Source organism: Lipophrys pholis (genome assembly GCF_963383615.2).
Source record: "Lipophrys pholis genome assembly, contig: SCAFFOLD_79, whole genome shotgun sequence".
Lineage (NCBI taxonomy): Eukaryota > Metazoa > Chordata > Actinopteri > Blenniiformes > Blenniidae > Lipophrys > Lipophrys pholis.
Genome location: NW_028291975.1, coordinates 81,294 through 96,139, shown reverse-complemented (window position 1 = coordinate 96,139; position 14,846 = coordinate 81,294). Strand labels below are relative to the sequence as shown.

The 14,846-nt window shown below is 51.3% G+C and overlaps 1 protein-coding gene across 2 annotated transcripts in view; it reads right to left on the bottom strand.

Annotated features, from left to right (window-relative positions):
- Positions 1–2,578: 2,578 nt before the first annotated feature.
- Positions 2,579–14,846, bottom strand: part of abhd5a (abhydrolase domain containing 5, lysophosphatidic acid acyltransferase a) — a 28,899-nt gene continuing 16,631 nt past the window's right edge. The window contains exons 5-9 of one of the 2 annotated variants that reach the window (XR_013936558.1): positions 14,534–14,688; positions 12,851–12,962; positions 5,359–5,545; positions 4,460–4,624; positions 2,580–3,387 (exon numbers count right to left, since the gene is read on the bottom strand). Coding sequence is in view for 1 of the 2 variants with exons in the window: in XM_080494041.1 (XP_080350167.1) it covers positions 4,535–4,624; positions 5,359–5,545; positions 12,851–12,962; positions 14,534–14,688 (544 nt within the window). In the remaining variant the exon portion in view is untranslated. Of the gene's footprint in view, positions 4,625–5,358; positions 5,546–12,850; positions 12,963–14,533; positions 14,689–14,846 lie in introns of both variants that reach the window. The other variant, XM_080494041.1, reaches the window with a different exon arrangement.

Sequence of the window (14,846 nt, the reverse complement as noted above, 5' to 3'; positions counted from 1 at the left end):
GGCGAAAAGGTGGGAATGAATGGAGACCATGATGGGGGGGGGGGGGGGGGGGGGGGCAGCACCTCTACACACGACTGCCCTCTGGTGGCCATGACAGGAAACTGCTGTACTTGACACTATGAACTAATGTAATAGGAGTCATTTTTCTGCAGAGGAGTCGACAGCATGAGGACGAATACTGACTCTGCTGCTGCTCTGAAACAAGGAGCTGAAGGTGTGGAGACACGTCTGCATGCAGGATGCAAGACGGAGCTAAATGGATTTTTTTCAGCGCGTCAGCAGCCTCCAGGTGGATTGTTAGTCACGTTCATCCAGTCACAGTCACGGCTGCTCTCTATGGTTCTACAGACATTCAGGGTGCGTGGGATCGAACCTGCAACTCTGTGATTAATGAAACAGAACATACAGGAAAATAAACCAAAACTACAATTCTTGTTTTATTGAAATTGTACATTGCATGACAGCAAAACACTTAAAAAACAATCACAGTTCAGAAACTTTGTGCAAGACTGAGGCCTCGTTTACACAACGACGTTTTCAAGTGACAAGGGAAAACTTTGCTTGTTTTGGGGATCTGGTTCTACAGCAACGGTGCTCAGAGCCACTGAAAACAACTTTCTGATAAAGGCCTCTTGGGTGGAACTTTTCGAAAACGGGGGAAACGTGACTGTTTGGAACAGCTGGTGCTGCGTGGCCCCACGCTCATTACATTGTTTTTAGTCTTTCTGTCATTTCCATGGATTGTTTTCAAGATGTCGACATACAAACCCGGAGCTTTTCTGAAATCGCAAAATCGATGAGTTGAAACGTTGTCGTGGAAACGGGACCTCAATCTTCACGTTAACAAGTAGAGATTTAAAAAGAAAGTCAGACTCAGTATGTCCAACTTTAAAGAATAATAACAGTGGAGGGTAAATTCCTAATAAACATAAAAACCTCAGCATATAAGAACAGAGCAGGATTATTATTGCAACAACACATCATCAGTAGGGTTAAACTCACCCGTCTCACCCGTCTCACCACGTCTCACCCGTCTCACCACGTCTCACCCGTCTCACCCATCTCACCACGTCTCACCCGTCTCACCACGTCTCACCCGTCTCACCACGTCTCACCACGTCTCACCCGTCTCACCCGTCTCACCACGTCTCACCCGTCTCACCACGTCTCACCCGTCTCACCACGTCTCACCACATCTCACCACGTCTCACCCGTCTCACCACGTCTCAAAGAGAATTGTTCTTTAAAGAGACTTTTTGGGCTGAATTTCATGTTTTATCTCACAGCTGTCCTGAGTGAGACGCAGTCTGCTTCTCTAGAATTCCCTGCATTAGAATTCAACATTGTTTTTCCTTAATGTAGCAGGGACGTGTGTTTAGATGAATCAGTGAGGCTCAACACCAACGGTAACGCTGTGAGGGTGAATAAGTACGAAACATGAATGAAACCTGCAAAATGCTGCAAGCAGAGAACTTTGTCGCTGTGTTTTGCATCAGGGTTTGTCAAAACGGAGTAATGCTGAAATCGTAGTATAAATTTGAGCTTTACTTTGTTTGTTTCAAAAGTCTACATTTAAATGTAAATTATTGCCGTCAAAAAATTAAAGAAAATAACTAATTAATTGCACAATTTTCTGAAATTAATTGCGATTAATCGATTTGTTTTTCTACTGAAGACTGAAGCTTGTAATGGAGATTCATTTGGGGAAAACCACAGAGTCGACTCAACACAGAGTCTTTATTTAAATTCAAAGACTATTTTTATAATGTCCTTTTCAGCTTCGCATGAAACTGTTTCTCTCCAAGATCAGCAAAATAATAAAAACCTAAATATATTAATTAATAAACGTCTAACATGAGTCTGGGTTTTGTTAGAGTGCAGGTCCACCACTTTGAGAATTTAATAGTTCTACGATGTAAATTTATTACATTAACAAAGTGCCAATAATACACTGTAACACACACACACACACACACACACACACACACACACACACACACACACACACACACACACACACACACACACACACACACACACACACACACACACACACACACACACACACACACACACACACACAGTATGACGATAAATTAATATTCTTCCAGTCTTTCCTCCAGCTTTAGCAGTTTGGTGGCTCCTGGTCAGCCAACATGGCAACCTGCTGTTTTCCTGCAGAATTACTTCTGTGGTCGTTAAATTCGGCTTTTCAACGTAAAACTAATGACTTTTATTTTCTCAATCAGCCTCAGAGAACTTTTTAAAGTGAAACTTTCTGCCTTAATATTATTCCACTGGGTATTGTGCTGCTCTGTAGTTGCGGTGCTGCTCTGTAGTCGCGGTGCTGCTCTGTAGTCACGGTGCTGCTCTGTTGTCGCGGTGCTGCTCTGTAGTCGCGGTGCTGCTCTGTTGTCGCGGTGCTGCTCTGTAGTCGCGGTGCTGCTCTGTTATCACGGTGCTGCTCTGTAGTCGCGGTGCTGCTCTGTAGTCGCGGTGCTGCTCTGTAGTCACGGTGCTGCACCCGGAGACGCTGCTGCTCCGTTAAGGGGGTAATAAAAAAGACACAAAAAACCCTGGAAGTTAACAAAACTGCTTTAATTACGTTAAATCTTTTGAACAAGTTAAATGTTTCAAATCAATGAATTACATTAACGCTTTATTTTTGACAGCACTAATGTAAACTTTTCCGTACTAAACCAGCAGTATTAATCATATTTTAGTTAAATTTCATTTCAATTGATCTGGACCAGTAAAATAACGCCCAGATATACACTTAAAATTTAAAATGTCGTTTTTTTCTTTGTTGTGTTGCAGAGTACACGAGATGAAAATGTTGATTTTTTTTCCCCAAACCAACAATTCCTCCAGAAAGTGTCTGTAATCTCACATCAATCAGATTATAATGAAACCTTGTGCTGTGAAATGTCCAGGAGCTTCTACTGCTGCATTGTGGGACTTTTCCCAGACCCCCCCCCCCCGACAGCAGGGCTCAGCTCCTCTCTGGGTTTGTTGCTGCTCTGAAGAGATCGGTCATAAAATCAGTTTTCGTTGACGTTTGTCCAATGAGTTTGGTAGTTCAGCGATCGGAGGTTTGACGCCCCTGCACTCCACACAGAGGAATCCCTGGACTAGATCCAGCATTTCAAGGTTGTAGACGGAGGACAGTCTCTCTAAAGTAAAGACTTATGGCAAATAGTCATTTATAATGGCACTAAATGAGTCAAACAGGTTCAAAAAACACAGATAATTAAGAGTAGAGATGCTCCAAAGCAGATAGCGAGGACGGAGCGCTGCCCACGGTGTCGTTCAGCTCCATGAAGGTTCTACTTCCATCTGGTCGTTCAGGAAAACCACGACGCTGCAGAAGCGAGCTGATCCATAGCACTTCCAGATAAAACCAGTAGCATCATTAAATATCTCCCATGTCCACGTTACGCTCAGAAAAAGACAGTTTGGCTCAAAGGTTTGCAGAATGTACAAGACATTGTCTCATGAAGAGCAGACATGTGCTTCAGGCCTGCAGGCGGGTGATAAACTACATTATACAGTGGCTTTGGTGGGCGGGGCCTAGTCAGAGGATTCAGCAGGATTCTGGGAAGAGGCCTGAATCAGTCAGATGACACTCAGCTCACTCCCTCACTGACTGACTGACTGACTCACTCACACACTCACTCACTCACTGACTGACTGACTCACTCACACACTCACTCACTCACTGACTCACTGACTCACTCACACACTCACTCACTCACTCAGTGACTCACTCACTCACTCACTCACTCAGTGACTCACTCACTGACTCACTCACTCACACACTCAGTGACTCACTCACTCACTCACTCACTCACACACACACTCACTCACACACTCACTCACACACTCAGTGACTCACTCACTCACTCACACACTCACTCACTCACTCACTGACTCACTCACACACTCACTCACTCACACACTCACTCACACACTCACTCACACACTCAGTGACTCACTCACTCACTCACACACTCACTCACTCACTCACTCACTCACTCACTGACTCACTCACACACTCACTCACTCACTCACTCACTCACTCACTCACTCACTCACTCACTCACTCACTCACTCACTCACTCACACACTCACTCACACACTCAGTGACTCACTCACTCACTCACTGACTCACTGACTGACTGACTCACTGACTCACTCACTCACTCACTCACACACTCACTCACACACTCAGTGACTCACTCACTCACTCACTCACTCACTCACTGACTCACTCACTCACTCACTCACACACTCACTCACACACTCAGTGACTCACTCACTCACTCACTGACTCACTGACTGACTGACTCACTGACTCACTCACTCACTCACTCACACACACACTCAGTGACTCACTCACTCACTCACTCACTGACTCACTGACTCACTCACTCACTCACACACTCACTCACACACTCACTGGGCTCTGCTTGTACGCAGGCTGCCAAGGGTCTGGAGGGTTCGAACCGCTAAGCTGAGCTCTGAGCAGCGACGATCAGTCCACTTTGTCACACGCTTGTGTCACTCTCTGGTTGAAGTCTTCGGGCTGGTCGGCGAACACGTAGTGTCCAGCTCCACGGATCGTCTGCAGGCAGAACCGTTTGTTTATTGTGACTAAATGACCACAGTAGGACAGACGTCAGACAGGACAGGAAGTCTCAGGCTCGTTTACGTCACAACGCAGAAAGTCAAACGACAGAGCTTTTATTCCTGAAAAGTTTTGCCTTCACACGACAACGTTTTGAAAACCTTGGATTGTTATTACGGTGACTGTCAAAATAAAATCACCAAGTCCAGGAGAATATAGACTGGCTGTAATAAGACCACGGAGGAAACTTTGTTCTGATTGCCTCTACTGAGCATGTGCAGAAATACTAGTTACTATTGCCGCAGTGCTCATGTGCAGCAGCAGCATTCAAGAAAAGGAGCATTTACCTCCGTTTCCATGGAGACAGAGTCGGAGTGTTTTCAAAAAGTTGCCTTTCCAGAGGCTCCGAGCACCAATGTCACGTAGACGGACACACAAAACGTAACAAAGGTTTAGCATCCTCGTTGAAAGCGTTGTCATGGAAACGGAGAATAAGAAATGCCCTTTAATGTTTTTAAAGTTGTTCTCTGATCTGGAGGTTTTTCCTGAATCCCATCTCTGAATTTACAGCCCATGATGATGCCGCCACCGTGCTTCACTGTTGTAAGCCCAGTAGGTATGAAGAGTTTCTAAGGTGGAGGCGTCAGGCCAAAAGCTCAGGGACAAAGAAACCTGGAGCTGCTGGTCAACAACACTGGACAATGAAGCTCCACAGGTTGTAAAGAACATACTATGATCTCCACGAGGGACGAGGGTCTGATCTCCTTGAGCGTGCAGCCTGCGTCGCAGTCGATGGCCGAGCGGCAGCCGTAGACGACGGTGAGCGAGATGTCGGGTCGCAGCCGGTGGATCCTCTGGAGCATCGGCCTCCGAGCCCAGCCGGACTCACCGCTCATGGTCTTGAAGGCTGCTTCTCCACTGAGGACGAACCAGGGGCAGAAAGAGACAACCAGGGGTAGATAGAGACAACCAGGGGCAGAAAGAGACAACCAGGGGTAGATAGAGACAACCAGGTGCAGAAAGAGACAACCAAGGACAGATAGAGACAACCAGGTGCAGACAGGGACAACCAGGGGCAGATAAAGAGACAACCAGGGATAGATAGAGGCAACCAGGGGCAGACAGAGGCAACCAGGGGCAGACAGAGACAACCAGGGGTAGATGAAGACAACCAGGGGCAAACAGAGACAACCAGGGGTAAATAGAGACAACCAGGGGTAGATAGAGACAACCAGGGGCAGACAGAGACAACCAGGGGTAGATAGAGACAACCAGGGGCAGACAGAGACAACCAGGGGTAGATAGAGACAACCAGGGGCAGAAAGAGACAACCAGGGGTAGATAGAGACAACCAGGGGTAGATAGAGACAACCAGGGGCAGACAGAGACAACCAGGGGTAGATAGAGACAACCAGGGGCAGACAGAGGCAACCAAGGACAGATAGAGACAACCAGGTGCAGACAGGGACAACCAGGGGCAGACAGAGACAACCAGGGGCAGATAAAGAGACAACCAGGAAAAGATAGAGGCAACCAGGGGCAGACAGAGACAACCAGGGGTAGATAGAGACAACCAGGGGCAGACAGAGACAACCAGGGGTAGATAGAGACAACCAGGGGCAGAAAGAGACAACCAGGGGTAGATAGAGACAACCAGGGGTAGATAGAGACAACCAGGGGCAGACAGAGACAACCAGGGGTAGATAGAGACAACCAGGGGCAGACAGAGGCAACCAAGGACAGATAGAGACAACCAGGTGCAGACAGGGACAACCAGGGGCAGACAGAGACAACCAGGGGCAGATAAAGAGACAACCAGGAAAAGATAGAGGCAACCAGGGGCAGACAGGGACCACCAGGGGCAGATAGAGACAACCAGGTGCAGACAGGGATAACCAGGGGTAGATAGAGACAACCAGGGGCAGACAGAGACAACCAAGGGTAGATAGAGACAACCAGGGGCAGATAGAGACAACCAAGAATGTAGATAGAGGCAACCAGGAGGGTAGATAGAGGCCACCAGGGGCAGATAGAGACAACCAGGGGCAGACAGAGACAACCAGGGGGTCCGATAGAGACAACCAGGGGGGCAGATAGATATACAACCAGTGGTAGATAGAGACAACCAGGGGCAGACAGAGACAACCAGGGGTAGATAGAGACAACCAGGGGCAGATAAAGAGACAACCAGGGATAAATAGAGGCAACCAGGGGCAGACACGGACAACCAGGGGCAGATAGAGAAAACCAGGTGTAGATAGAGACAACTAGTGAGCAGATAGAGACAACCAGGAGGGCAGATAGAGACAACCAGGGGCAGATAGAGACAACCAGGAGGGTAGATAGAGACAACAAGGGGCAGATAGAGGCAGCCAGGGGCAGATAGAGACAACCAGGAGGGTAGACAGAGACAACCAGGAGGGTAGATAGAGACAACCAGGGGCAGATATAGACAACCAGGGATAGATAGAGGCAACCAGGGGCAGACAGGGACAACCAGGGGGCTGATAGAGACAACCAGGAGGGTAGATAGAGGCAACCAGGGGCAGATAGAGACAACCAGGGGCAGATAGAGACAACCAAGAGTGTAGATAGAGGCAACCAGGAGGGTAGATAGAGGCCACCAGGGGCAGATAGAGACAACCAGGGGCAGACAGAGACCACCAGGGGGGCAGATAGAGACAACCAGGGGGGCAGATAGAGACAACCAGGGGGCAGATAGAGGCAACCATGAGGGTAGATAGAGGCAACCAGGAGGGTTGATAGAGGCAACCAGGGGCACATAGAGACAACTAGGGGGGCAGATAGAGAAAACCAGGTGTAGATAGAGACAACTAGGGAGCAGATAGAGACAACCAGGAGGGTAGATAGAGACAACCAGGGGCAGATAGAGACAACCAAGAGTGTAGATAGAGGCAACCAGGAGGGTAGATAGAGGCCACCAGGGGCAGACAGAGACAACCAGGGGGGCAGATAGAGACAACCAGGGGGGCAAATAGAGGCAACCAGGAGGGTAGATAGAGGCAACCAGGAGCACATAGAGACAACCAGGGGGGGCAGATTGAGAAAACCAGAGGGGCAGATAGAGACAACCAGAGGGCAGATAGAGACAACCAGGGGTAGATAGAGGCAACCAGGGGCAGATAGAGGCAACCAGAGGCAGATAGAAGCAACCAGGGGCCGATAGAGACAACCAGGGGCAAATAGAGGCAACCAGGAGGGTAGATAGAGGCAACCAGGGGCAGATAGAGACAACCGGGAGGATAGATAGAGGCAACCAGGAGGGTAGATAGAGGCAACCAGGGGCAGATAGTGACAGCCAGGGGCAGATAGAGGCAACCAGGAGGGTAGATAGAGGCAGCCAGGGGGGCAGATAAAGACAACCACGGGGGCAGATAGATAAAGACAGGGGCTGATAGAGAAAACCAGGTGTAGATAGAGGCCACCAGGGGCAGATAGAGACAACCAGGGGCAGACAGAGACAACCAGGGGGTCAGATAGAGACAACCAGGGGGGCAGATAGATATACAACCAGTGGTAGATAGAGACAACCAGGGGCAGACAGAGACAACCAGGGGTAGATAGAGACAACCAGGGGCAGATAAAGAGACAACCAGGGATAGATAGAGGCAACCAGGGGCAGACACGGACAACCAGGGGCAGATAGAGAAAACCAGGTGTAGATAGAGACAACTAGTGAGCAGATAGAGACAACCAGGAGGGCAGATAGAGACAACCAGGGGCAGATAGAGACAACCAGGGGCAGATAGAGACAACCAGGAGGGTAGATAGAGACAACCAAGAGTGTATATAGAGGCAACCAGGAGGGTAGATAGAGGCCACCAGGGGCAGATAGAGACAACCAGGGGCAGACAGAGACCACCAGGGGGGCAGATAGAGACAACCAGGAGGGCAGATAGAGACAACCAGGGGCAGATAGAGACAACCAGGGGCAGATAGAGACAACCAGGAGGGTAGATAGAGACAACCAAGAGTGTATATAGAGGCAACCAGGAGGGTAGATAGAGGCCACCAGGGGCAGATAGAGACAACCAGGGGCAGACAGAGACCACCAGGGGGGCAGATAGAGACAACCAGGGGGGCAGATAGAGACAACCAGGGGGCAGATAGAGGCAACCATGAGGGTAGATAGAGGCAACCAGGAGGGTTGATAGAGGCAACCAGGGGCACATAGAGACAACTAGGGGGGCAGATAGAGAAAACCAGGTGTAGATAGAGACAACTAGGGAGCAGATAGAGACAACCAGGAGGGTAGATAGAGACAACCAGGGGGGCAGATAGAGACAACCAGGGGACAGATAGAGGCAACCAGGAGGGTAGATAGAGGCAAACAGGAGGGTTGATAGAGGCAACCAGGGGCACATAGAGACAACCAGGAGGGTAGATAGAGGCAACCAGGGGCAGATAGAGACAACCAGGGGCAGATAGAGGCAACCAGGGATAAATAGAGGCAACCAGGGGCAGACACGGACAACCAGGGGCAGATAGAGAAAACCAGGTGTAGATAGAGACAACTAGTGAGCAGATAGAGACAACCAGGAGGGCAGATAGAGACAACCAGGGGCAGATAGAGACAACCAGGAGGGTAGATAGAGACAACAAGGGGCAGATAGAGGCAGCCAGGGGCAGATAGAGACAACCAGGAGGGTAGACAGAGACAACCAGGAGGGTAGATAGAGACAACCAGGGGCAGATATAGACAACCAGGGATAGATAGAGGCAACCAGGGGCAGACAGGGACAACCAGGGGGCTGATAGAGACAACCAGGAGGGTAGATAGAGGCAACCAGGGGCAGATAGAGACAACCAGGGGCAGATAGAGACAACCAAGAGTGTAGATAGAGGCAACCAGGAGGGTAGATAGAGGCCACCAGGGGCAGATAGAGACAACCAGGGGCAGACAGAGACCACCAGGGGGGCAGATAGAGACAACCAGGGGGGCAGATAGAGACAACCAGGGGGCAGATAGAGGCAACCATGAGGGTAGATAGAGGCAACCAGGAGGGTTGATAGAGGCAACCAGGGGCACATAGAGACAACTAGGGGGGCAGATAGAGAAAACCAGGTGTAGATAGAGACAACTAGGGAGCAGATAGAGACAACCAGGAGGGTAGATAGAGACAACCAGGGGCAGATAGAGACAACCAAGAGTGTAGATAGAGGCAACCAGGAGGGTAGATAGAGGCCACCAGGGGCAGACAGAGACAACCAGGGGGGCAGATAGAGACAACCAGGGGGGCAAATAGAGGCAACCAGGAGGGTAGATAGAGGCAACCAGGAGCACATAGAGACAACCAGGGGGGGCAGATTGAGAAAACCAGAGGGGCAGATAGAGACAACCAGAGGGCAGATAGAGACAACCAGGGGTAGATAGAGGCAACCAGGGGCAGATAGAGGCAACCAGAGGCAGATAGAAGCAACCAGGGGCCGATAGAGACAACCAGGGGCAAATAGAGGCAACCAGGAGGGTAGATAGAGGCAACCAGGGGCAGATAGAGACAACCGGGAGGATAGATAGAGGCAACCAGGAGGGTAGATAGAGGCAACCAGGGGCAGATAGTGACAGCCAGGGGCAGATAGAGGCAACCAGGAGGGTAGATAGAGGCAGCCAGGGGGGCAGATAAAGACAACCACGGGGGCAGATAGATAAAGACAGGGGCTGATAGAGAAAACCAGGTGTAGATAGAGGCCACCAGGGGCAGATAGAGACAACCAGGGGCAGACAGAGACAACCAGGGGGTCAGATAGAGACAACCAGGGGGGCAGATAGATATACAACCAGTGGTAGATAGAGACAACCAGGGGCAGACAGAGACAACCAGGGGTAGATAGAGACAACCAGGGGCAGATAAAGAGACAACCAGGGATAGATAGAGGCAACCAGGGGCAGACACGGACAACCAGGGGCAGATAGAGAAAACCAGGTGTAGATAGAGACAACTAGTGAGCAGATAGAGACAACCAGGAGGGCAGATAGAGACAACCAGGGGCAGATAGAGACAACCAGGGGCAGATAGAGACAACCAGGAGGGTAGATAGAGACAACCAAGAGTGTATATAGAGGCAACCAGGAGGGTAGATAGAGGCCACCAGGGGCAGATAGAGACAACCAGGGGCAGACAGAGACCACCAGGGGGGCAGATAGAGACAACCAGGAGGGCAGATAGAGACAACCAGGGGCAGATAGAGACAACCAGGGGCAGATAGAGACAACCAGGAGGGTAGATAGAGACAACCAAGAGTGTATATAGAGGCAACCAGGAGGGTAGATAGAGGCCACCAGGGGCAGATAGAGACAACCAGGGGCAGACAGAGACCACCAGGGGGGCAGATAGAGACAACCAGGGGGGCAGATAGAGACAACCAGGGGGCAGATAGAGGCAACCATGAGGGTAGATAGAGGCAACCAGGAGGGTTGATAGAGGCAACCAGGGGCACATAGAGACAACTAGGGGGGCAGATAGAGAAAACCAGGTGTAGATAGAGACAACTAGGGAGCAGATAGAGACAACCAGGAGGGTAGATAGAGACAACCAGGGGGGCAGATAGAGACAACCAGGGGACAGATAGAGGCAACCAGGAGGGTAGATAGAGGCAAACAGGAGGGTTGATAGAGGCAACCAGGGGCACATAGAGACAACCAGGAGGGTAGATAGAGGCAACCAGGGGCAGATAGAGACAACCAGGGGCAGATAGAGGCAACCAGGAGGGTAGATAGAGGCCACCAGGGGCAGACAGAGACAACCAGGGGGGCAGATAGAGACAACCAGGGGGGCAAATAGAGGCAACCAGGAGGGTAGATAGAGGCAACCAGGGGCACATAGAGACAACCAGGGGGGGCAGATTGAGAAAACCAGAGGGGCAGATAGAGACAACCAGAGGGCAGATAGAGACAACCACGGGTAGATAGAGGCAACCAGGGGCAGATAGAGGCAACCAGAGGCAGATAGAAGCAACCAGGGGCCGATAGAGACAACCAGGGGCAAATAGAGACAACCAGGAGGATAGATAGAGGCAACCAGGAGGGTAGATAGAGGCAACCAGGGGCAGATAGTGACAGCCAGGGGCAGATAGAGGCAACTGGGAGGGTAGATAGAGGCAACCAGGGGGGCAGATAGAGACAACCACGGGGGCAGATAGAGACAACCAGGGGGAGATAAAGAGACAACCAGGGATAGATAGAGGCAACCAGGGGCAGATAGAGACAACCAGGGGGCAGATAGATAAAGACAGGGGCTGATAGAGAAAACCAGGTGTAGATAGAGGCCACCAGGGGCAGATAGAGACAACCAGGGGCAGACAGAGACAACCAGGGGGTCAAATAGAGACAACCAGGGGGGCAGATAGATATACAACCAGTGGTAGATAGAGACAACCAGGGGCAGACAGAGACAACCAGGGGTAGATAGAGACGACCAGGGGCAGATAAAGAGACAACCAGGGATAGATAGAGGCAACCAGGGGCAGACACGGACAACCAGGGGCAGATAGAGAAAACCAGGTGTAGATAGAGACAACTAGTGAGCAGATAGAGACAACCAGGAGGGCAGATAGAGACAACCAGGGGCAGATAGAGACAACCAGGAGGGTAGATAGAGACAACAAGGGGCAGATAGAGGCAGCCAGGGCCAGATAGAGGCCACCAGGGGCTGACAGAGACAACCAGGGGGGCAGATAGAGACAACCAGGGGGAGATAAAGAGACAACCAGGGATAGATAGAGGCAACCAGGGGCAGATAGAGACGACCAGGGGGCAGATAGATAAAGACAGGGGCTGATAGAGAAAACCAGGTGTAGATAGAGGCCACCAGGGGCAGATAGAGACAACCAGGGGCAGACAGAGACAACCAGGGGGTCAAATAGAGACAACCAGGGGGGCAGATAGATATACAACCAGTGGTAGATAGAGACAACCAGGGGTAGATAGAGACGACCAGGGGCAGATAAAGAGACAACCAGGGATAGATAGAGGCAACCAGGGGCAGACACGGACAACCAGGGGCAGATAGAGAAAACCAGGTGTAGATAGAGACAACTAGTGAGCAGATAGAGACAACCAGGAGGGCAGATAGAGACAACCAGGGGCAGATAGAGACAACCAGGAGGGTAGATAGAGACAACAAGGGGCAGATAGAGGCAGCCAGGGCCAGATAGAGGCCACCAGGGGCTGATAGAGAAAACCAGGTGTAGATAGAGGCAGACCTGGGAGTTTGCACGTTGAGATGGTAAATATACTCCGACACAGTGTTGTCAGCGAACATGGAGGTAAACTTCCTCCTGAGATCAGGTCTGAAGGTCTGAACCAGAGATGGACCTGGGGGATCATCACAAGGTGGATTTTTAGATTTCATCAGCACTGCGACGGGTCGGGACACGTTGGAAATCTACTGCAGTGGAATTTACAGGAGTCGCAAGCAATAATGTTATCACTTTGTTTAAGTTCAATGTAATAAAAGTATTCATCTTTAAAGAAAAAAGCCATTAAAAATATAATAACTGCAACAAACAATGCAATAATACATAAATACAACTGCCTTTCTTTAAAAAAAAGATGTTTTTGTAGTTTTTGTGAAGTTTCCTCATCAATAATAAGTGTAGTGACGGAGCAGCCATCATATTCATGCAGCGCTTTCTCAACCATGCTTCTATTTTCTTTTTGAAACTATTTCATTACCTTATTTGCAAGTTCTTATGTATTTATTACATGTAAAATGACCAAACCTTCACACTGTTTGCCTTTTTTATATGATTGATTTGCTTCCCGACACAATTTATAGAGTTAGCTTTAATTAACAGTTCAACATGTTTCCGGGAGTTATAAATAAACACTGTTCACAGTATCTCAGTTAAATTCACATTAATAATGAATAAACCAATTTGTCTTTTTCCCATCGTCTCTCTTCCATCACAGTCTGTGATCCTGTAACGCAGCTCTGCTTTCCTCCCCGCCGTCTCTGCCACAACACCACCTAACTGCTCCACCACTTCATCCAATCCCATCAGTGTTTAGCAGTCAGCACTTCTGCTGTCCCCTCCCACCTCCCACCTCCCACCTCCCTCCTCCCTCCTCCCTTCCTCCTCCCACCTCCCTCCTCCCTCCTCCCTCCCACCTCCCAACTCCCTCCCACCTCCCACCTCCCACCTCCCTCCTCCCTCCTCCCTTCCTCCTCCCACCTCCCTCCTCCCTCCTCCCTCCCACCTCCCAACTCCCTCCCACCTCCCCCCTCCCCCTTCCCTCCTCCGTCCTCCCTCCCACCTCACCCCTCCCACCTCGCCTCTCCCTCCTACCTCCCCCCTCCCAACTCCCTCCCACCTCCCTCCTCCCACCTCCCTGCCACCTCCCAACTCCCTCCCACCTCCCACCTCCCTCCCACCTCCCTCCTCCCTTCCTCCTCCCACCTCCCTCCTCCCTCCTCCCTCCCACCTCCCAACTCCCTCCCACCTCCCCCCTCCCCCTTCCCTCCTCCGTCCTCCCTCCCACCTCACCCCTCCCACCTCGCCTCTCCCTCCTACCTCCCCCCTCCCAACTCCCTCCCACCTCCCTCCTCCCACCTCCCTCCTCCCTGCCACCTCCCAACTCCCTCCCACCTCCCACCTCCCTCCTCCCTCCCCCCTCCCCCCTCCCAACTCCCTCCCACCTCCCCCCTCCCAACTCCCTCCCACCTCCCACCTCCCTCCTCCCACCTCCCTCCTCCCTCCTCCCTGCCACCTCCCAACTCCCTCCCACCTCCCTCCTCCCTCCTCCCTCCCACCTCCCAACTCCCTCCCACCTCCCCCCTCCCCCTTCCCTCCTCCCTCCTCCCTCCCACCTCACCCCTCCCACCTCCCCCCTCCCTCCTCGCCTCTCCCTCCTCCCTCCCCCCTCCCGCTCCCGCCCGGTCTCACCCAGCGGTCCCACCAGTCGAAGGCCTGCCAGCGGGTTGAAGGGGCTGAACACGGCGCCCAGGGCTTTGATCCACACCGGGATGGGCCGGTCGGCCTCCATTGAGTCTGGACGCTCAGGCAAACCCCAGGGCTCCACCAGGATCACATGCTTCACCCTGCAGGCCCACAGAACGAGGAAAATATAGAACTACAGCATCTAGTGATGCGGCGTAGGCAAAGAATAGGCAACAGCTCAGGGCCTCGAGCTGGAAGGAGCCCCAGAGAGGGTCTAACCCAGGGGCTGGGCAAACCACGGCCTGCGGGCCACATCAGG